The 22,667-nt window shown below is 43.6% G+C and overlaps 1 protein-coding gene across 3 annotated transcripts in view; it reads right to left on the bottom strand.

The window, feature by feature from the left end:
- Window positions 1-22,667, bottom strand: part of NLK (nemo like kinase) — a 186,601-nt gene that overhangs the window by 11,955 nt on the left and 151,979 nt on the right. Inside the window, exons 6-8 of one of the 3 annotated variants that reach the window (XM_062216154.1) lie at window positions 20,143-20,352; window positions 15,149-15,250; window positions 9,709-9,928 (exon numbers count right to left, since the gene is read on the bottom strand). In XM_062216154.1, coding sequence (XP_062072138.1) covers window positions 9,806-9,928; window positions 15,149-15,250; window positions 20,143-20,352 — 435 coding nt within the window. In that variant the 3' untranslated portion in view covers window positions 9,709-9,805. Of the gene's footprint in view, window positions 1-9,708; window positions 9,929-15,148; window positions 15,251-20,142; window positions 20,353-22,667 lie in introns of those variants that run through there. The other 2 variants (XM_062216152.1, XM_062216153.1) reach the window with 2 other exon arrangements.

Genomic DNA, 22,667 nt, shown 5'->3' with positions numbered 1-22,667 from the left:
CAGACTTGGCTATGTGGACATTTGGGGAGTGAATGAGTAGACGGAAGACACCTTTCTCTGTCTCTCCCTCTCTCTCTCTGCCTTTCAAATAAGTACATTTTTATAAGATGTTTATTTTGGTGCAAAAACATTTTGAAATCTATGCATAGGCAGTGGGCGCTGTGGCACAACAGGTTCAGCTGCTGCTTGGGACACCCGAATCACTTACCAGAGTACCTGGTTTGGATCCTGGGTGCTTTGCTTCTGATTTAGCTTCCTTTTAATGTGCTTGAGAAGGCAGCAGGGGACAGAAAGTCCAAATCCTTGGGCCCTAGCTACCCATGTGGGAGACTGAGAAAGAATTCCGGGTTCTTGGCCGTTGTCGGCACTTGGGAAGTGAATCAGCTACTGGAAGATAACTCTTTGTCTTTCCCTCTGTCACTCTGCCTTTCAAATAAATCAATCTTTTTGAGAAAAACCTATGCAGTTTTTCCATCATACACAGTTTTGATGATCCTTCAAATTTTTTTGTACCAAAATAATATTTTTTTAAAATCCCCCATTTACTTCAAATAGCTACAACAGCCAGGACTGGACCAGGCTGAAGCCAGGAGGCAGGGATTCCATCTGGGTCTTCCTGGTAGGTGGCAGGAACTCAAGTGCTTTAGCCATCATCTGCTGCTTCCCAGGTTAATGAGCAAGAAGCTACGTAGGAAGCAGAGTAGCCAAGACTCCAAATGGTACTCCAATGTTGGATGCCAGTGTTCCAAGCAGTGGGTTAAAGGCCCAGCCTGCGGTGCTGGCATCCTATATGGGCACTGGTTCAAATCCTGGCTGCTCTTCTGGTCCAGCTCTCTGCTATGGCCTGGGAAAGCAGAAGATGGCCCAACTCCTTTGGCCCCTGCACCCACGTGGGAGACCCAGAGGGAGCTCCTGGCTTCAGATCAGCTTAGCTCTGACTGCTGTGGTCATTTGAGGGAGTGAACCAGCAGAATGGAAGACCTCTCTTTCTCTGGCTCTACCTCTCTCTATAAGTTTGTCTTTCAAATAAATAAATAAATCTTAAAACAAACAAACAAACAAACAAAAAACCTGGCCCCTAAGTAACCATTAAAAAAAAAAAAAAAAGATGTATTTATGTGAAAGGCAGAGTTATAGAGAGAGAAGGAGACAGAGAGATTTTCCATCTACTGGTTTATTCCTGAAATGGCCGAAAAGGCTGGGACTAGGCCAGGCGGAAGGCAGGAGCTTCTTCCAGGTCTCCCACGTGGGAGCAGCGACTCAAGCACCAGGGTCATTCTTCATTGCTTTTCCCAGGCGTGTTAGTAGGGAGCTGAATTGGAAATGGAGCAGCCAGGATGCATACCAGTGCCTATATGGGATGCTGGTGCTGCAGGCTGTGGCTTTAAACTGCTGTGCCATAGCACTGGCCCCAAAAACCATTTTTTAATTATACATTTCCGCAGACTTTCTCTAGTGCTTTTGTATTTCTGGTGGCAATCCTGTCTTGTATTTTCAGGGTTGTTGGTAGATGAAAATTTAAAACCTAACAGAAAGCTCCTGCTATTTGGGCACTGGAAGCCCCCAAAACCAACACGATCAGCAGTATAAATATGCTGGCCAAGCTTTCTACATCAAACATAAGAGAAGTAGAACACTAAAGTTTCCTTGGATCTTGATCACAGCCTCAGAATCCTGCTATGACAACTACTAATACCAAAGAATTTACAATCTTCTACAGACAAAGCCTCCTCCCAACAAAAGGCAGCAAAGGCAAATCCAACAAGAACAAGAAGAAGGTACCTCAGAATCATTAGGAGGTATTTACCATACAGAAGTTTTCTTTAGAATAAAAGGGTAATAGATTAGATGGGGGGTTTTGTTCTGTCTTGTCACTAGTTATATAAATCAACTTGTCTGAACCTCACTCAGTATCTTTAAGAATAAAATGAAGAAGTTGGACTAGATGATCTGTTAAGTTTATTTTAATCTAAAATAGCATGTGACTTAACAGAGTACTATAGCTAACAAAACATAATGTGCACAGAATCCATATATAATTGCTATTCACATATTTGTAGACCAACTTACTATCCCCTGGGTGGATAGAGAAGTGTTTCTGGTTTAGTAACACTAAGTCTATAGTACCTCTGAAACTAAATGTGGCAAGAAAAGAGGGAATGGGAAGAGTGACAGGCAAGCAGTTTTTTTTTTGTTTTTTTAAGATTTTTATTTATTCATTTGAAAGTTAGAATTACACAGAGAGAGAAGGAGAGGCAGAGAGAGAGAGGTCTTCCATCCACTGGTTTACTCCCCAATTGGCCACAACGGCCAATGCTGTGCCAACCCAAAGCCAGGAGCCAGGAGCTTCTTCTGGGTCTCTCACACAGTTTGCAGGGGCCCAAGGACTTGGACCATCTTCTACTGCTTTCTCAGGCCATAGTAGAGAACTGGATTAGAAGTGGGGTAGCCGGGACTCAAACTGGCGCCTATATGGGATGCCGAAACTGCAGGTGGTGGCTTTACCCTGCTACGCCACTGTGGAGGCCCAAGGCAAGCAGTTTTAAGCTACAACTTAATTTACATATGTTTTCTCCAAGATTTTTTTTTTTTTTTTTTTGTAAAGTGAATAATGATACTCGTGAAAAGATTTCTGATTTGACTGTGAATAGGAGTCTTCTTTTTCTTACTGGCCTGTGAAGATTGGCAGCCAAATTCTAGACAATTCTTAGTGAATTGGCCAAAATATCTCACTAAAAGCAATTCTTTCTTTTCCATTCTCAAAGTGAATCTACCCTTCATATTTGTGGTAGAGGTATGTTATAGCTTGGGGAAGTGAATACTGGAATACTGTAAGATATGAGTTAAAATTCTTTTTTTTTTTTTTTTTTGACAGGCAGAGTGGATAGTGAGACAGAGAGACAGAGAGGAAAGTCTTCCTTTTTGCCCTTGGTTCACCCTCCAATGGCCGCTGCGGCTGGCGCATTGCGCTGATCTGAAGCCAGGAACCAGGTGCTTCTCCTGGTCTCCCATGCGGATGCAGGGCCCAAGGACTTGGGCCATCCTCCACTGCCTTCCCGGGCCATAGCAGAGAGCTGGCCTGGAAGAGGGGCAACCGGGATAGAATCCGGCGCCCCGACCAGGACTAGAACCTGGTGTGCCGGTGCCGCAAGGCAGAGGATTAGCCTGTTAAGCCACGGTGCCGGCCATGAGTTAAAATTCTTAACTTTGCCATTATTAGACTTGGACACATCACTTGAGGGTCGACTTTCTCATCTACTAGACTGTACCAGTACAGATATCCTTACCTACTAAAAATCATTGCTAATTATTAACATCCACCATATGCCAAGAACCTTTGTTGAGTAATGCCACTAGAGGACAGAGAACAAATGAAAAGGCAAAATTTATAACACTTGTGGATGACTGGGCATGGGAAAGGGCGCTTGAGAAAAATCAAATGAGTTGATGTTAAGGCTACTTGAAATTTTTTTTTTCTAAAGATTTATTTACTTATTTGAAAGTCAGAGTTATACAGAGAGAGAGAGGTCTTCCACCCGCTGGTTGACTCCCCAGTTGGCCGCAATGGGCAGAGCTGCGCCAATCCAAAGCCATGAGCCAGGAGCTTATTTTGGGTCTTCCACGCAGGTGCAGGGGCCCAAGGACTTGGGCCATCTTCTACTGCTTTCCCAGGCCATAGCAGAGAGCTGGATCGGAAGTGGAGCAGCTGGGACTTGAACTGGTATCCATGTGAGATGCCGGCACTGCAGGTGGTGGCTTTACCTGCTATGTCACAGAGCTGGCCCCGGCTACTTGAAATTTTAAATGTGCTGCGCACTCCCACCAAATTTCAACTTTGTTTACAGAAGTACATCCCAAGAAATACACTAAAGATAAGGTTAAGTGTAATTTCAGCCAGAATCTATGCTTTCTTTTTCTCTGTGTTAAAAAGAGGCACAGGGGCTGGTTCTGTGGAGGAGCTGGTGAAGCTGCTGCCTGTAGTGCTGGCATCCCATACGGGCGCCGGTTCAAGACCCGGCTGCTCCACTTCCGATCCAGCTCTCTGGTATGTCCTGGGAAAGCAGCAGAAGATGGCCCAAATCTTTGGGCCCCTGCACCTGCATGGGAGACCCGGAAGAAACTCCAGGCTCCTGGGTTTGGATAGGCACAACTCCAGCTGTTGTGGCCATTTAGAGATTGAACCAGTGGATGGAAGACCTCTCTCTCTCTCTGCTTCTCCTTCTCTCTCAGTGTAACTCTAAGTTTCAAATAAATAAATAAATCTTAAAAAAAAAAAAATGGCAGAGAGTGAGTCAGTTCATTTATGCCATTACTTCTTCAGAAAGACAACCACATGGGGCCGGATCCGTGGCACAATATGTTAATCCTCCACCTGCGACGCCGGCATCCCATATGGGCGCCAGTTCTAGTCCTGGCTGCCCCTCTTCCAATCCAGCTCTCTGTTATGGCCTGGGAAAGCAGTGGAAGATGGCCCAAGTGCTTGGTTCCCAGCACCCACGAGGGAGAGTTGGAAGAAGCTCCTGCCTCCTGATTAGAGCAGCTCAGGCCATTGCAGCCTTTTGGGGAGTGAACCACTAATTATTTAGTTCCTAAAACTGGCTCCACAGGAAAGCGTGCTAGAGCTGCTGGATTTCCAGTTCCTCCCTTTTCCCTTGAATCATTATGGTTAAAACAAGTTTGTCCCAGGATATCAGCAACAGACAAGAAGATTCTATTTCTTTTCTTTTCTTTTTTTTTTTTCTTTTAAGAGAAACAGAGAGAGAGAGAGAGAGACAGAGAGAAAGGTCTTCCTTCCGTTGGTTCACTCCCCTAATGGCTGCTACGGCCTGCTCTGCACCAATCCGAAGCCAGGAGCTAGGTACATTCCTCCCGGTTTCCCATGCGGGTGCAGGGACTCAAGTACTTGGGCCATCCTCTGCTGCCCTCCTGGGCCACAGCAGAGAGCTGGACTGGAAGAGGAGCAACCAAAACTAGTACCCGGTGCCCCATCCAGGACTAGAACCTGGTGTGCTGGTGCCACAGGCGGAGGATTAGCCTAGTGAGCCACGGTGCTGGCCAAGAAGGTTCTATTTCTTATAAGTGCAAATGGATCAGTTTGAATATGAAAAAAAAAAAAATTAGAAATATACCGTAAATGTGGCCGGCGCCGTGGCTTAACAGGCTAATCCTCCGCCTTGCAGCGCCGGCACACCAGGTTCTAGTCCCGGTCGGGGCACCGATCCTGTCCCGGTTGCCCCTCTTCCAGGCCAGCTCTCTGCTGTGGCCAGGGAGTGCAGTGGAGGATGGCCCAGGTTCTTGGGCCCTGCACCCCATGGGAGACCAGGAGAAGCACCTGGCTCCTGCCATCAGAACAGCGCGGTGCGCAGGCCACAGCGCGCCTACTGCGGCGGCCATTGGAGGGTGAACCAAGGGCAAAAAGGAAGACCTTTCTCTCTGTCTCCCTCTACTGTCCACTCTGCCTGTCAAAAATTAAAAAAATATATATATATATACCGTAAATGTCTCATTTAGAAGTAAGTTTTTGCCAATTCTCTCAACATTCATACATGTTAATTTTCCTTCTTTAATTACACCAGTCCAGTTTCTGTTTGCTCTGCATGTTTGTAAGTCACTTAGCAATGTGGGAGTGAGTGGCTGCTGGTGCTGAGTCATGAGGACAGGAGAGTGTGCTTTGTTAATGACTATGATTACTTGTCAGTGAAATGAAGCATGGATGAGCTCTGGATGTGGGTGAGAGGCCCTAAATGACATGCCACAGTCATCACAGTCTAACTTCAGAGTGCTGATTGCCACAGTTCAGTGGGTGAGGCTGAGCAGACCTCCTGTGTGTTTTCACCTAACTATATATAAATCTTAGACTTGTAGAGCTGACAGCAAAGAAACTGTAATGAACAGTCAGCACCACTGAGTGTGTACAATGCACAGTATCCTATAGGAAGCACTCTGAGGTGACAGAAAAGAAACACCTACCTATAAAATAAGTTTGAACTGAATGAACTCTCTAACATCTTTTTGAGTCTATTAAATATAAGAAATGGTCCCTGACAACAGACAGGACTATTTCCACGTTAGTGAAAATATTCTATCTACTTCTGATACAATTAGCTGAAAACAAACTGAACAAAATGAGCCCTAAACCTTTTAAGAGATGAACAAAAGGACTAAAGGGCTGATAATAGACTTTTCAATGCTATTAACAGATACTTGGCATCTAAGCTTCCCTTCATCCAGGATTTTGAGCTTTAAAAAGAGACAATAAAAAATACCATACGGTGTTTTTGTCTGACCAGAATTCCCTGACTCTTAGGGATCATTCTTTTTTCATTCTCAAAACCAAATAGTTTGGTTAGGCTTGACTTTAATCTCCTGACTCCAAGGAGGAGCACCAGACCCAAGCCTACCCAATCAGGTGATATTATTCCTCTGGGTACCACAACTGGCTCCAGGATAGGTACCTGGTCTAAAACAGGCAAGGGGCACATCACAGAATGGCTAGCCCAACAAATACTCCCAACCCTTTTTACTCTTATTGACTTTTTAACCTATTCTGTCCCAAGTTTTCAATTCGGCAAATATTTCAACAACATAATATTTATTCCAAAGTTACCATAAATGCTGTATTTATTTATTTATTTTTTGACAGGCAGAGTGGATAGTGAGAGAGAGAGACAGAGAGGAAGGTCTTCCTTTTTGCCCTTGGTTCACCCTCCAATGGCCGCTGCGGCTGGCACATCTCGCTGATCCGAAGCCAGGAGCCAGGTGCCTCTCCTGGTTTCCCATGCGGGTGCAGGGCCCAAGCACTTGGGCCATCCTCCACTGCCTTCCTGGGCCATAGCAGAGAGCTGGCCTGGAAGGGGGGCACCCGGGATAGAATCCAGCGCCCCAACCGGGACTAGAACCCGGTGTGCCGGCGCCGCAAGGCGGAGGATTAGCCTGTTAAGCCACGGCGCCGGCCAAGTGCTGTATTTATTACAGAGCACATAAGTGCTCAGTTTAAGTCTGTACAGGTGTTCTATATACAGGCTGATGGGACATAATGGGTATAGGACAGAAAAGCTAAATGACCTAAATACTCATCTTTTTAGCTATATTACAACTGAGAGGCCACATATGACACAGCTCTGGATGCTGATATATAAGCAGACATTTGTTAGGCAGGTTTCTACAAAAATTGTTGCCTACCTGATGAAAAGGGCAAATAATGCCAGTGTTCCCTTTGTCCGCATTTTCTTGCTTTGAAGAAGGATATGATTTCTAGACAAGCTACATTACACTGGGCCCATGAGATGATAAGCTAGAATACGAAGTCAACATTTTTTTTCTTTTTCTTTTTTTTTTAATTTTTATTATTATTATTATTTTTTTATTTTTGACAGGCAGAGTGGACAGTAGAGAGAGACAGAGAGAAAGGTCTTCCTTTTTGCCCTTGGTTCACCCTCCAATGGCTGCCGCGGTAGGCGCGCTGCGGCCTGCGCACCGCACTGTTCCGATGGCAGGAGCCAGGTGCTTCTCCTGGTCTCCCATGGGGTGCAGGGCCCAAGGACTTGGGCCATCCTCCACTGTACTCCCTGGCCACAGCAGAGAGCTGGCCTGGAAGAGGGGCAACCAGGACAGGATCGGTGCCCCGACCGGGACTAGAACCCGGTGTGCCGGCGCCGCAAGGCAGAGGATTAGCCTAGTGAGCCGCGGCGCCGGCTCGAAGTCAACATTTTAAAGATGGTATAGCAGAAAGTAAGAAAAAAAGTGGACGCTTGATACAAGTAAGCTGCTATACCAGTTCCAAACTACCTCAAGACTTCTAGAGCTATTTAGGAAGTTCTGTTCAGAAGGATGGCTCAGACAGCAGAATGTAGTCCTGGTCTGTGGTCTGCTGGTTTCACCTCTCTTTCTTTCTTTCTTTTTTTTTTTTTTTAAGATTTATTTGAAAGGCAGAGTTACAGAGGAGGGAGAGACACAAAGAGGGATATCTTCTATTTGCTGGGTCACTCCCAAGATAGCTGCAATGGCCAGTGCTGGGCTAGGCTGAAGCCAGGAGCTTTATCAGGATCTCCCATGTGGGTGGCAGGGACTCAAACATTTGGGCCATCTTCTGCTTTTTCCTGGCCAGCAAGAGGTAGCTAGATTGGGAGTGGAGCAACTGGGACCAAATCAGTTCCATATGGGATGCCCCTGCTGGTTCCATTTTTGCAACAAATGGGGAAAAGTCTGAAAATTAAGTCAATAATAGGAAAACAGTGAAGAGGATAGGAGTGATTCCTGGTATGGAACATTATCTGACAAGATAAATTCTGACAGGGTTCTCAAATCAGATGAAGCTCAAGACTTTTCAGTTATATGAGCCTATATGTATCCTGTTTTGCTTAAGCAAATTTGAATTCAGTTTTATATAAGTCTTGACCAATATACTATGTGAAAGTATACATATTGTCACAGAAGGAGATTAATTTGAGGCAGTAATCTGTGGCTTTAAGATAGTCAGGTTCTCTTTCTATAAATATATCTGTAGTTTTTAAAAAGTCCCCAACTCACTCTTTCTCTTTCTCTCCCTCTCTACCCCTCTGCCACTCTGTAACTCTACCTTTCAAATAAATAAATAAATCTTTAAAATATAAAAATAAATAAATAAAAAGTCCCTAACAATAGCATATGTATCTGTTTGTACAAATATATGTAAAATAAGTCAACAGAAAAATATGTCTGGAAAGATATTCACAAATCAATCCAGAAGAGACTTGGTTTGGGGGTGGTGAGGATCACTTTAAGACTGTTAATCTTTTATAAGTACTAACATTGTTGGCATATATACAAATGAAATTTTTAAGATATCTGCTATGAAGGTTTAGGTGCCAGGAGTGTATACTAGCGAAGAACAGTGTTTTGGAGTAGAAAAACTCATTTTTGAGATCTAGTTTATGACCTCAAACATGTTATATATAACCTTTGTAAAATCCTTGTAATGAATCTCCCATTTGTAAAAAGGAATAATAATGGTATATTATATTGTTGCTGTGGGATTTAAGAGAAATATAGAAGAAGCATTTAGGACAATGACTAGTATATACCAAACTTTCAACTATTATGCTGGGTTCCTGTCCATGTGCCAGATCTAGATGGAGTTCCTGACTCCTGACTTCAGTCTGGCCCAGACCTTGTTGCCATTGTATCTGGGCAGTAAATTAGTGGATGCAGAACTCTCTCTTTCAAGTAAAGTACCTTTTTTAAAAAATTTTTATTTATTTTATTTTTATTTTTTTTTGACAGGCAGAGTGGATAGTAAGAGAGAGACAGAGAGAAAGGTCTTCCTTTTTGCCCTTGGTTCATCCTCCAATGGCCGCTGCGGCCGGTGCATCTCGCTGATCCAAAGCCAGGAACCAGGTGCTTCTCCTGGTCTCCCATGGGGTGCAGGGCCCAAGGACTTGGGCCATCCTCCACTGCCTTCCTGGGCCATAGCAGAGAGCTGGCCTGGAAGAGGGGCAACCGGGATAGAATCCGGCGCCCCAATCGGGTCTAGAACCCGGTGTGCCGGCGCCGCAAGGCGGAGGATTAGCCTGTTAAGCCACGGCGCCAGCCAAATAAAGTACTTTAAAAAAAAAAAAAGAGAGGAAAAATACAGTAGCATGGAGCTGCCCCAAGAAGACCTCCAATTAGTCCAAGCAGCTTCACTGAGGATTACTAGGAATCTTCTGTAATAAACGTCAGAGGCTCCTTCTACAGACGTCCATTTATATTTCACATAAGTAGTAATATGTTATACCTCTCTTTCTGCCTGTTCATGAAGTTAAACGGAATTCATCAAGAGAATTTCTTAGGGGCAGGTATTTGGTGCAGCAGTTAAGTTGTTGCTTGGGATGCCCACATCTCTTATCAGATTGCCTGCGTTCAAGTCCTGGCTCTGTACTTCTGATCCAGCTTCCTGCTGATGCAAAACCTAGGAGGTAATAGAGGGTGGCTCAGATACTTGGGTCTTTGCCACCCATATGTGAGACTTCAACTGAAACTAGGCTCGTGGTGTCAGGCTGGCCTAGCCCTGGCTGTTGTGGACATTTGAGGAGTAAACCAGTGGATGGAAGATCTTTATCTGTCTGTTTCTCTTTCAAACAGAAAATTAAAATGAATAAAAAATTTAAAGGTAAATTAATAACCATTAATTTTTTTCTATAAGCTTTTGTAAAAATTTCCGTATTAGGTTAAGACATTAAAAAGGACTGAACCATATCAAACGTTTTTTCTGCATACATTGAGATAATAATGATTTTTCTCATTGAAGATGCTGGGATAGGGTGGGTTTGGCTTAGCAGAAAGGCAGCAGTTGAATGCCCACGTCCTACACTGGTGTTCCCTGGTCTAAGTCTCATCTCCGCTCCTGATTCTGGCTTCCTGCTAATGTGCACCCTGGGAGGCAGCAGGTGAGGCTCAAGCGGTTAGATAGCTACCAACCACATGGGACACCTGCTTTGGCCTGGACTAGCACTGGCCAGGCAGGCATCTGGAGAATGAACTACTGGATAGGAGCTGTCTTTCTCTGTCTCTCGGCTTCTCAAATAAAGTAATAAAGGGGCTGGCATTGTGGCGTAGCAGGTTAAGCCGCTGCCTGCTACACCAGCATCCCATATGGGCGCCAGTGCAAGTCCTGGTTGCTCCACTTCCAATCCAGCTCCCTGGTAATGTGCCTGGGAAAGCAACAGAAGATGGCCCAAGTCTTTGGGTCCCTGCACCCATTTGGGAAGCCTGGATGAAATTCCTGGCTCCTGGCTTCAGCCTGACCCGGTCCTGGCAGTTGCAGCCATTTGGGAGTGAGCCAGCAGATGGAAGATCTCTCTCTGTAACTCTGCCTTTCAAATAAATAAAATAAATCTTCAAAAAAAACCAAAGTTGTAACATAAATGGAGATATCTTCAAAGAGCTAACAGACTAACAAGAGACATGTAAATGTGCATTGTGGGGCCTGGTTGAGGGTAGGGGATAGAAAAGGAAAAGATGGAATCTGACTGGTGGTATAGGTAAGGAACTTCAAGATCCTGTCAGCTTCTCCTGAGAGTGGTGATAGTATATATAAAGATCAAAATATAAATAAAAAGTGATTTCAATGCTGGCAGAAAAATGGAACCAGGAAATATACTACATTCGTTTCCATTTATTTAGTTATACATATGGTAGGAATAGTTTACACAAAATCTCTGGTTAGTGTTCAAAGACTCTGAGAAAACCATTTGCAGTCTGGTTATAAACAATTTAAAGGTAAATCTGTCAAGTCTGGGCAAGGTATATCTAGCCTTTGAGCAGAAATGGTCTCCTAGCTCAATCAAGTCAGCGAGAGAGAGAGAGAGAGAGAGAGAGAGAGAGAGAAAGATAAAAGAGAGATCTTTTACCAACTGGTTCACTCCCCAGATGGCTGCAACAGCCAGTGCTGACCCAGGCCAAAGCCAGGGTCTCCCATGTGGCAGGGGCACAAACACTTGGGCTATCTTCTGCTGCCCTTCCCAGGCCATTAGTAGAGAACTGGATTGAAAGAGGAACAGCGGGGACATGTATGCAGGTAACAGCTTCACATGCTACATCATGATGCTGGCCCATAGATTTCTCTTTAAAATCAAAATATTCAACACCAAGACTAGCAAATGCTACTGCTTTTACTGTTTTAGTGGTAAAACTGGTGCTAAGCAAAACGTTAAACTTTAGGAGGCATTAATGTTAAGTGGCAAATTTGTGTTAAAAATGTACATGAAAGGGGCTAGCGCTGTGGTGCAGCGGGTTAATGCCCTGGCTTGAAGCGTCGGCATCCCATATGGGCACCGGTTCTAGTTCCGGATGCTCCTCTTTCAATCTAACTCTATGCTATGGCCTGGGAAAGCAGTGGAAGATGGCCCAAGTCCTTGGGCCCCTGCACCCACGTGGGAGACCTGGAAGTTCCAGGCTCCTGGCTTTGGAATGGCGCAGCTCTGGCCATTGCGGCCAACTGGGGAGTGAACCACTGGATGGAAGACCTCTCTCTCTGCCTCTCCTCTCTCTGTGTGTAATTCTGACTTTCAAATAAATAAATAAATCTTAAAAAAAAAAAAAGTACATGAAAGGGTTCTGTTAGAAATCTCAACCTATGTAATTTATTAAAGTAAAAAGGAACTTCAAATTTTCCTTTCTTCCTCCTTTTGTTTTAGAAAATATGATATTCAATATTTTTATTGAATAGAAAGTACCAACAACATTTTTATAATTTTATTTTTTAATTTATATAAAGGGAAAAAATTTCATATAATTTCTATTCCAACAATTCTTAAAATTCCTAGGAGCAAAAGGACTCACTTGCCAGGAATGCCCAAAGGACTGCTCACTGGGGCTGGCACCCTGGCTCAATTGGTTAATCCTCTGCCTGCGGCGCCGGCATCCCATATGGGCGCTGAGTTCTAGTCCCAGTTGCCCCATTTCCAGTCCAGTTGTGGCCCGGGAAGGCAGTGGAGGATGGCCCAAGTGCTTGGGCCCCTGCACCTGCATGGGAGACCAGGAGGAAGCACCTGGCTCCTGACTTTGGATTGGCAAAGCACACGGGCAGTAGCAGCCATTTGGGGGGTGAACCAATGGAAGGAAGACCTCTCTCTCTGTCTTAACTCTGCCTGTCAAATTAAAAAAAAAAAAAAAAAAAAAGGACTGCTCACTGACTTTGTTACAGTAAATACATTTTTGAGCTCTTCTAGACAGCAAATAGGAAATTCCCCATGAAGTCTTGCTCTCTCCACTGTTGTATAGCAACTCTTTGCCACAGAGGATTAATTAGCTGGCAACCATTAGCAATAATAGTTGAAACTTCTCTGGAGATGAAGTGTGGCACAAAGGAATCTGGTCTTTATCACTTTCGTTACCGGCTATCTCTAGCTAGGTAAGACTCACTGATCTAACAAGGGTAGTAAAAGAGGAAAATTTTTGTGCTTCTTCTGAGGACACATTTACCATAAGGTATTGATAAATTAGTTTAGTGCTCCTGACACTGGCCAAAAAATAGAACATAATAGATCTTGTTACTTCCTTCTACAATGTAAACCTAGTAGGTCCAGACTTACTGTGTTCTTCTAGGGGTGTCAAGGCCTCAAATTATTTTACAGCTCTAAATTAAATGCAACCAAAAAGATATAACCATCAGCAGGCTATTTAAAATACAGACATAACACTTCTACTTTTTTTTTTTTAAGAATAGAACACACTTCTCAGCACTGCCCTTTATGTCTGAAAACAAATGCTCTGGCGTCATGCTGGATTTAAACAGCGGGAACTGCAAGGGGGAAGGCAAGGCCTTGACCAAATATCTGGCTAGTGACAGAGAAGAATGTTAAACTCAGTCTGTCATTTGGTATGATCGATCGGATCCTCTCAAAGTCCAACCTAAAAGAAACCATGGGAGTAGGTATTTAGTATAGCTGCCTGCATCCCCCAGGAGTCACCTGGCATCAATATAAGCCGACTCCAGCTTCTTGCTAATGCACATCCCGGGAGACAGCAGTGATTATTCAAGTAACAGAGACCTGGGTTGAGTTCCCAGCTCCCAGCTCCAGGCCAACCCTGGCGATTGTGGGCCTCTGGGGCAGCGAACCAGTAGTGCACATGCTCCCCTGCCCCACACAATACATTAATGGAAAAAAGAGAGAGAGAGAGAGAGAGAGAGACAGAGAGACAGAGAGACAGAGAGGAAAAGAAGGCAGAAACCAGGAAAATCAGTTGCCAGCTCAACCTGTCCAAGCCTCATCTGCCCCATTTCAGTTTGCTTTTCCTAGAAAATTTTTTCTCCTTTCTCACTCCTCATATTATTAAGTTTTAGTCCAAAGGAAATTAGGAAAATATGTGAAAAATTTCTGCTAAATCAACAGGGTGAAGATAAAAATGATCTCGTCTTTCTCAGCAGTGTCTTGGCCGAATCAAGTAATAATGATAGGTGCAAATCTGGCAATCTCTCTTCACACTTCTTTTCTAACAACATTCACATTCATGATTTTGTGTTCATGCCAAGAGTACAATTGCAAATGCTTCACATTCCTGGCTGAAATGAGAGACACCAAATATTCTGGCTCACTATTTGGAAAGGACATCTTAATAAAAATGTATTAGGCTATGGTTCTCAGGTCAAAGCTGTATCTCCAGTAACTTTCCCCATCATATAAAAAAACTAGGATAGGGACTGGCACTGTGGCATAGTAGGTTAATCCTCTGCCTGTGGTGCTGGCATCCCATGTGGATGCCCGTTCTAGTCCCGACTGCTTCTCTTCCAATGCAGCTCTCTACTATGCCCTGGGAAAGCAGCAGAAGATGGCCCAAGTGCTTGGGTCCCTGCACCCAAGTGGGAGACACGGAAGAAGTTCCCAACACCTGATTTCAGATTGGCCCAGTGCTGGCCGTTGCGGCCATTTGGGGAGTGAACAAGTGAATGGAAGACAATTTGCTTTCTCTCTCTCCCTCTCACTGTCTGTAACTCTACTTTCCAAAAAAAAAAAAAAAACAAACTAGCAGAGACAAAGTCAGAGATCATTTATTAGCAAAGGTGCTACAAAGATATGCAAAGGTATGGGAATGACCATATTTTATTTGGTTTAACAAAATTTTCTTATATGAGGGCATAATAAAAAAAAAGTCTTTTTAAAAAATTTTGTTTCTGTCGCTTTCTTTTCCTTTTTAAAAAAAGATTTATTTTACTTATTTGAGAGGCAGATTAGAGGGAGAGAGGGAAAGACCATGTGAGATAGAGATAGAGAGATAGAGATAGATAGAGAGAGAGAAAGAGAGAGAAAGATTTTCCATCTGCTGGTTCACTTCCCAAATGGCTGCAATGGCCAGGGCTGGGCCAGACCAAAGCCAGAAGCCAGGAGCTTCTTTTGGTTCTCCCACGAGGGTGGCAGAGGCCCACGTACTTTGACCATCTTCTGCTGCTTTCCCAGGTGCATTAGCAAGCAGCTGGATCAAAAGTGGAGCAGCCAGGTCTTGAACCAGCATCCATATGGGATGTTGACATCACAGGTGGCAGCTGTCCCTACTACGCCACAACATCGCCTCCAAGTATGTCTTTTTAAATAAAGACATTTATTAAATAAACTCTCAACATATTATTACAATGGAAGGGAAAATCTGCCGAGACAGATGGTTACAAGGTACAGATTCCCTCCTCCTTTACCTGTTTATGAGGACCCCTGAGTATGTGTGCCTTAGCGCCTTCACAAGCCGTCCTCATTGCTTCCAGTGATGGTGTGCCCAACAGATCTGTGATCAAATCCAACTATAAGGAAACATGAAATACAGGTGGACAGTGAGCTCATGGAAACAGCTTTTCATTACTCTTAAATCACAACCTTAGAAACGAGGATCAAATTTGGGGAAAAATCTTAAAATGAGGTTCAGATAAACTGATAGGAGCCCCTACTTTCACTTTATCATTTATTGCCAGAGCAATTTAGGAATCTGCATCTGCCTGCCTGTTGTCTTGATAGCATAACATCTATGACCCTTGCAGGGTTGAACTGGTCTTTGGATGATGGCTGATGACTATTCTTTCCCGGTAGTTAATGAATGGATCCTGATGCTTCAAATGGACGTAAGCTCATCAACGAGTCAATCCACAAATCAGTCATTTCTGATTTAATAAATACTCAAAACATTCATACCAAAATGAAAGCTAAATTCTCAATGTTGGGATCTTTGTGTTCCAATCATGGTGGAAATCCATTACACTGGCAGAAAAGCATAGTACTTAGACAAAAATGAAACTGCCTAAGGCCACATTTAGCAAGTGGGCAACAAAGAAGAGAGTAATGATGTTCACACAAACAAATCTTTGTGGGTAGCAAACTGTCTTACCAGTTTTCTGAAGTGCAACAACTGTTCTAACTAAATAACGTAATGAACAGTGATATTTCATTTAGACCCATCCAGGATGGGAACTTCTCATCTAGAAACACTATATTCTCCCCTTATCAGAACTATGGGGTAAATATCAGCATCATGCTCTTCAAAATAATGGCGATACTTAATAAGCTTGTTTTCTACAGGAGTAAAGATCTCTATACAAAGCTTTTTGGGAAAAGTATTTGGAAAGGACATATTGAGATCAATGTATTATTGTACGCTAATACTTAATGGATCTTTAACAATCAAACTAAAGCCAGAAGGAAATGACTGGCTCATGGAAACTTTTAAAAAGTTGTCTAAAAGGTGTCAGATCCATAGATGAAAAGTAATTTTATGAAAACCTAGTGTATTTACTTTACAAAGACACTGAGAGAATGCAACTGAAAACAATTACTTCCATGTAGATGTTAGATCCCTTTCTTATTTAAGATCTTGATTTTTCATCTCAATAGACAAGTTCTCCTTCACTGGTTATGTCAGACTGACAAGCTCAATACCTATGCATTTCTCTAGAAAATGAGAGATCTGAATCCCATTCCAGTTGCTTCACACTTCCCTTTACACATTCTTTTCAGTAGTAATCCAAGATCTTTGTTCACTATACATAATTTAAATAGTCCTGATTTTTTTAGTTACTTAGACTTTTTTTGTATGCAAAATAGTAGTCACATTAATTTTATAACGTTTCTTAATCCAGATGTGATAATTTCCTTTCTTTCTTTCTTTTTTTTTTTTTTTTTTGACAGGCAGAGTGGACAGTGAGAGAGAGACAGAGAGAGAAAGGTCTTCCTTTGCCGTTGGTTCACCCTCCAATGGCCGCTGCGGTTGGCGCGCTGTGACCGGCGAACCGCGCTGTTCTGATGGCAGGAGCCAGGTGCTTCTCCTGGTCTCCCATGGGGTACAGGGCCCAAGCACTTGGGCCATCCTCCACTGCACTCCCTGGCCACAGCAGAGAGCTGGCCTGGAAGAGGGGCAACTGGGACAGGATCGGTGCCCCGACCGGGACTAGGATAATTTCCTTTCTAAAAAAATATTTATTTATTTGAAAGGCAGAGTTACAGAGAGAGAAAACTTCTATCTACTGGTTCACTTCCCAAATGGCCACAATGGCTGGGGTTGGGCTAGACTGAAGTCAAGAGCCTGGAACTCCATCTGGGTCTCCCACCTGGGCCATGGGTACTCAAGCACTTGGGCCATCTTCTGATGCTTTCCCAGACACATTATCAGGGAGCTGGATAGGAAACGGACTCAAATTGGTTCACAGATAGTATGCTACTGTTGCAGGCAGCAGTTTAACCACATGCTGATACCTGGACATGATAGTTTTTCTTTATTTTTTCCTTTTTTTTTTTTTTTTTAAGGTTTATTTACTTATTTGCAATTCAGAGCTAGGAAGAGAGAGAGAAAGAGTGAGAGAAAGAGAGAGAGATATCTTCCACTCACTGGTTTACTTCCCATATGGCTGCAATGACAAAGGCTGAGACAGGATGAAGCCAGGTGCTTCATCTGGGTCTTCATGTGGGTGCAGTCCCAAATACTTGAGCCATCTTCTGCTGCTTTTCCCAGGCCATTAGCAGGGATCTAGATTAGAAGTGGTGCAGCTGGGACACGAACTGGTACCCATATGGAATGTTGGTGTTGCAGGCGATGGTTTTACCTGCCATGCTATGATGCTGGCCCCAGATGTAATAGTTTTACAGGTAAGTCTATTACAGACATGATGGTCTTATGGGTAGGCCTATTAAATTATAATTTCTGAAGAAACTGAATAGTACATATTGTCAATAGTTCCCAACATTAGATTATACATTATATGCACCTGATAATACTTTATTGCTAGGATCAATTTTTAAGATGTAAACTTAAAAAAAAAATAGATTTTAGGCATGAGCATTTGGAGGTACATGCTACACTTCCATGGAACACCTGTGTCCTATATCAGAGTGCCTAGGCGGAGTCCAGCCACTCTGCTTCGGATCCAGTTCCTGCTAATGCACACCCTGGGAGGCAGCAGTGATGGCTCAAGGACTTGGGCTTCTACCACTTTCACAGGAGATGTAAATGGAGTTCTGAGCCCCTGGTTCTGGCTTAGCCCAGCCCTGGCTGTTGTATTTGAGGAGTAAGCTGGCAGATGGAAGATCTCTATCTGTCCCTGTTTCTGTCTGTGTGCTTTCAAATAAAATGAAAATAAATATTTAAAAAATAGATTTTGAATGACACAGAAACAAGTTTAAATGTTCATCACAGCATATATAGTTTCTAACAAACTAGTTAATAATTCGCTGGAAAAAGAGGGTAGAATTAATTATTCCATCTCTGGTCCAGTACATGAATTATTTATAAAGATACATAGTAGCCAGGTGATCTTTTGAAATATGATCAATCAAATCTTAACACTCCCTAGTTCAAAGCTTTCATCTATCTTTCCATCACACTTAAAATAAAATACAAAGTCCTTATCAGGTCAGCAGGGTCAGGCCCTTTCCCTCTCATGATGTCATCTCCTTTTTTTTTTTTTTTTATTAAGATTTATTTATTTGAAAGAGTCACAGAGAGAGAGAGAGAAGGAGAGGCAAAAGGAGAGGAGAGGATGTGTTCTATCCACTGGTTTACTCCCCAGTTGGCTGCAAGGGCCGGAGCTGGGCTGTTCTGAAGCCAGGAACCAGGAGCTTCCTCCAAGTCTCTCATGTGGGTGCAGGGGCCCAAGGACTTGGGCCATCTTCTACTGCTTTCCTAGGCCATAGCAGAGAGCTGGGCTGGGAGTGGAGCAGCCAGGACTCAAAACGGCGCCCATATGGGATGCCGGCACCACAGGCGGCAGCCTTACCTGCTATGCCACAGTGCTGGCCCCTGATGATGTCATCTCCTATAGGCTGTTCTTTGATCATTCCACCCTCCAACAGGACACAGCTGTTCATGCCTCAGGACTTTTTTATGCTGCTTGTGCTGTCCCTCTTCTTGGAACACTCCTCCGCAGCATGCTGCTCCCTCATATAATCCTTTAGGGTCATTCTGCCCTCCCATCAGTGTTTATTCCTAAACTTTTAAAGTTTTCCTCATGAAGTTTATTATTACTTGGGACTATATCAATTTGCACATTTACTTAGTTTCAGTCTCACCTGAAAGTTTTACAAAGGCAGGATTAAAGTAACTTTGTCTGTCTTACCACAGTCCCCGAGCATCCTGGCATACTACCATCAACATAACTGCTAATGATTAATGAGTGCTTACCATACGCAAGGCCTTAGTCTCAGCTTTACCACTTCAGGGAGGTTAACTAAGTCACCAAAGGTTTAATAGGTAGGAAGTAACAGAGCTAGGTTTTGAACCTACCAATCTAATTCCACAGCCTGAACTCACTGTTGTTACATTATTTCCATGTAAATAATATTATTAAAATTTGTGAATAAAAACACTTAGGAATTATCCCAAGACAATGTGCATAAAAATGAATTAGCTATAAAATAACATGGTTCCTTAAGGAAACATTTTAATTATCTCCTGACGTCTTCTCCCACAAATAATTTAGCTCAACAAAAAAAGTTAGAAAATTTTCTCCAGTGATCAGATTTACAGAGGTCAGCATTGAGCCAGTGCTGTGGTGTAGCAGGTTAAGCAGCTGTCTGTAGCACTGGAGTTCCATGTGGGTACCAGTTCAATTCCCAGTTGCTCCACTTCTGATCCAGCTCCCTGCTAATGCACCTGGGACAGTAGCAAAAGACGGCCCAAGTATCTGGGCCCCTGCACCCATGTGATAGACCTGGGTGAAGTTGAAGCTCCTGACTCCTGGCTTTGGTCTGGCTCAGCCCTGGCTGTTGCAGGCATTTGGGGAGCTAAACAGCAGATGTAAGATCCGCCTCCCCCCGCCCCCCCATCTCTCTCTAACTCTGCCTTTCAAATAAAACAAATAAATCTTTTTTATAAATAATCAGCATTATAAATTTTATATTTATAGCACAAAGTGTAAGTACATTAAGTCACCAGATACATTCACTCAGCTGGAAAGAACAGAAGCTCTCTGACAACTGCAGATTACACCTGTGCAAACTGTTACTGCAGAAACTGCTGCATTTAATAAAGTCAACATTTCCAACAGGCTTCTAACTTGCAAATGAATCTCCCTGTAATCTTCAGCTTTCTAATTTTCTGAATTTTAAGTGAACTGGAATTTGCTAAAAGCAAATTTGACAGTACAATGAATGAGCCCAAGACATGTGTGTAATAGAACTGAAAAGGTACTAAAGCCTTAAAATAAAATCATACCTGCTGAATGGGACTCTGTGCCTGAAACAATATTCTTCGTCCTAGTAGTTCTGCAAAGATACATCCGACAGACCAGATGTCAATAGCATTGCTGTAATGACGGCTGCCCATCAGGATTTCCGGAGCCCGATAATACTGAGTAACAACTTCCTGAGTCATATGACGAGATTCATCCAATTCTTCAACTCTGGCCAATCCAAAATCACAAATCTAAACAGGAAAGATAATAAAAATATTATCGAGCAGAAACTACATCTACAAATGGAAGAGCAAAAACAAAGCAAAATGCCAAAAACTTGGTAGACTTCTGAAATATTAAAGTTCAATGATACAGGTAGAAAATACTTTATATCAATAAACAATCTGGTCTCAAACATCACTGTTTCTATATAAAATGATGTATCTTAAAAAAATTCTTCCCACAGGGCTGGTGCTATGGTGTAGCAGGTGAAGCCGCCGCCTGCAGTGCCAGCATCCCATATGGGCACCGGTTAGTGTCCCGGCTGCTCCACTTCCAATCCAGCTCTCTGCTATGGCCTGGGAAAGCAGCAGAAGATGGCCAAGGGCTGGTGCTGTGGCGCAGCAGGTTAACAACCTGGCCTAAAGTACCAGCATCCCATATGGGTGCTGGTTCAGGTCCTGACTGCTCCACTTCTGATCCAGCTCTATGCTTGGCCTGGGAAAGTAGTGGAAGATGGCCCAAGTTCTTGGGACCCTGCACCCATGTGGGAGACCCGGAAGAAGCTCCTGGTTCCTAGCTTCGGATTGGCGTAGTTCCGACCATCACGGCCAGTTGGGGAGTGAACCATCAGATGGAAGATCTCTTTCTCTCTCTGTCTCTCCTCTCTCTGTGGAACTCTTTTAAATAAATCTTAAAAACAAACAAACAAATTTCTAAAAAAAAAAAAAAGAAGATGACTCAAGTTCTTGGGCCCCTGCACCCATGTGGGAGACCTGGAAGAAGCTCCTGACTCCTGGCTTTGATCAGCGCAGCTCTGGCCATTGTGGCCAACTGGAGAGTGAACCAGCGGATGGAAGACCTCTCTCTTTCTCTTTCTTTCTTCCTCTCCTTCTCTTTGTAACTCTTTCAAATAAGTAAATAAATCTTAAAAAAATATTCTATTTTCTTCCCAGGATGAGCACGAGACTGCAGGAGGTTAAGTCACTGCCAGGGATGCCAACATCCCCTATAGACACTGGTTCAAGTCCTGGCTGCTCTGCTTCCCATCCAGTTCCCTGCTAATGTGCCTAGGAAAGAGTGCAAGAGGGCTTGAGTGCTTGGGCCACTGCAACCACATAGGAGACTGGATGGAGTTCTGAGCTCCTGGCTTGCCTGGTTCAGGCCCAGCCGCTACGACCATTTGGGGAGTGAATCAGAGGATGGAAGATCTCTCTCCTCTATGTAACTCTGCCTTTCAAATAAATAAATAAATAAAATCTTAAAAAAAAATTCTACCCCTTTTTAATGTTTCCAATTGGCAACTACAACAACAACAACAAAAAAATTAGCTGAATGCACACTTCTAGGTTTAATTACCTATTTTCAATATAGGAAGATATGATAAAGGAGGTGTATCTTTTTCTTGAAGTGGAGTAGCCAGGAATTGAACCTGCATCCATATAGGATGCCAGCACTACAGACGTGGCTTAACTGGCTGTGCCACAGTGCTGGCCCCAAGGAGGTATATCTTTTTTGTTTTTTTGTAAAGATTTATTCATTCATTTGAAAGGCAGAGTCACAAAGAGGCAGAGGCAGAGGCAGAGGCAGAGGCAGAGAGAGAGAGAGAGAGAGAGAGAGTCTTCCATCTGCTAGTTTACTTCCCAGATGTCTGCAATGGCTGGAGCTGTGCTGATCCAAAGCCGGGAGCCAGGAGCTTCTTCTGGGTCTCCCATGCGGGTGCAGGGGCCCAAGACCTGGGCCATCTTCTACTGCTTTCCCAGGCCATAGCAGAGAGCGAGATTGGAAGTGGAGCAGCAGGGACTCGAACCAGCACCCATAGGGGATGCTGGCACTGCAGGCAGAGGCTTTACCCACTATGCCACAGTGCCAGCCCCAGGAGGTATATCTTAAAGACCTAGGCTAATACAATGTCTACTATCTTTTTTTTTTTTTTTTAAAAGATTAATCTATTTGAAAGGCAGAGGGGAGGGGTAAGGGAGGTTTAGGAGAGGAGATGGTAGAAGGCAATCTTCTATCTGCTTCTTACTCCCCAAGTGGCTATAATCGCTATGACTGGGCCAGACTTAAGCCAGCAGCCTAGAACTCCATCTGGGTCTCCCACATGGGTGGCAGGAACTCAAATACTCAGGCCATCCTCCTCTGCTTTCCCAGGTGCATTAGCAAGAAGCTGGATCTGAAATGAGTAGCTGGGACTCAAACTGGCACATTTAACATACTTAACATATCTAACTCAAGCCCCAATGTGTGCATGTCAAAATGCAGCAGGATAGATGCTAAAGCTAATAAGTGCATTCACGTCTTCACACCACAAATATTTAACTGAGCACTCGTTAACACTTCTGAC

Source organism: Lepus europaeus, chromosome 18 (genome assembly GCF_033115175.1).
Source record: "Lepus europaeus isolate LE1 chromosome 18, mLepTim1.pri, whole genome shotgun sequence".
Taxonomy (NCBI): domain Eukaryota; kingdom Metazoa; phylum Chordata; class Mammalia; order Lagomorpha; family Leporidae; genus Lepus; species Lepus europaeus.
Note: the sequence above shows the minus strand (reverse complement) of the source record. Positions and strands in the feature narration are given on the sequence as shown.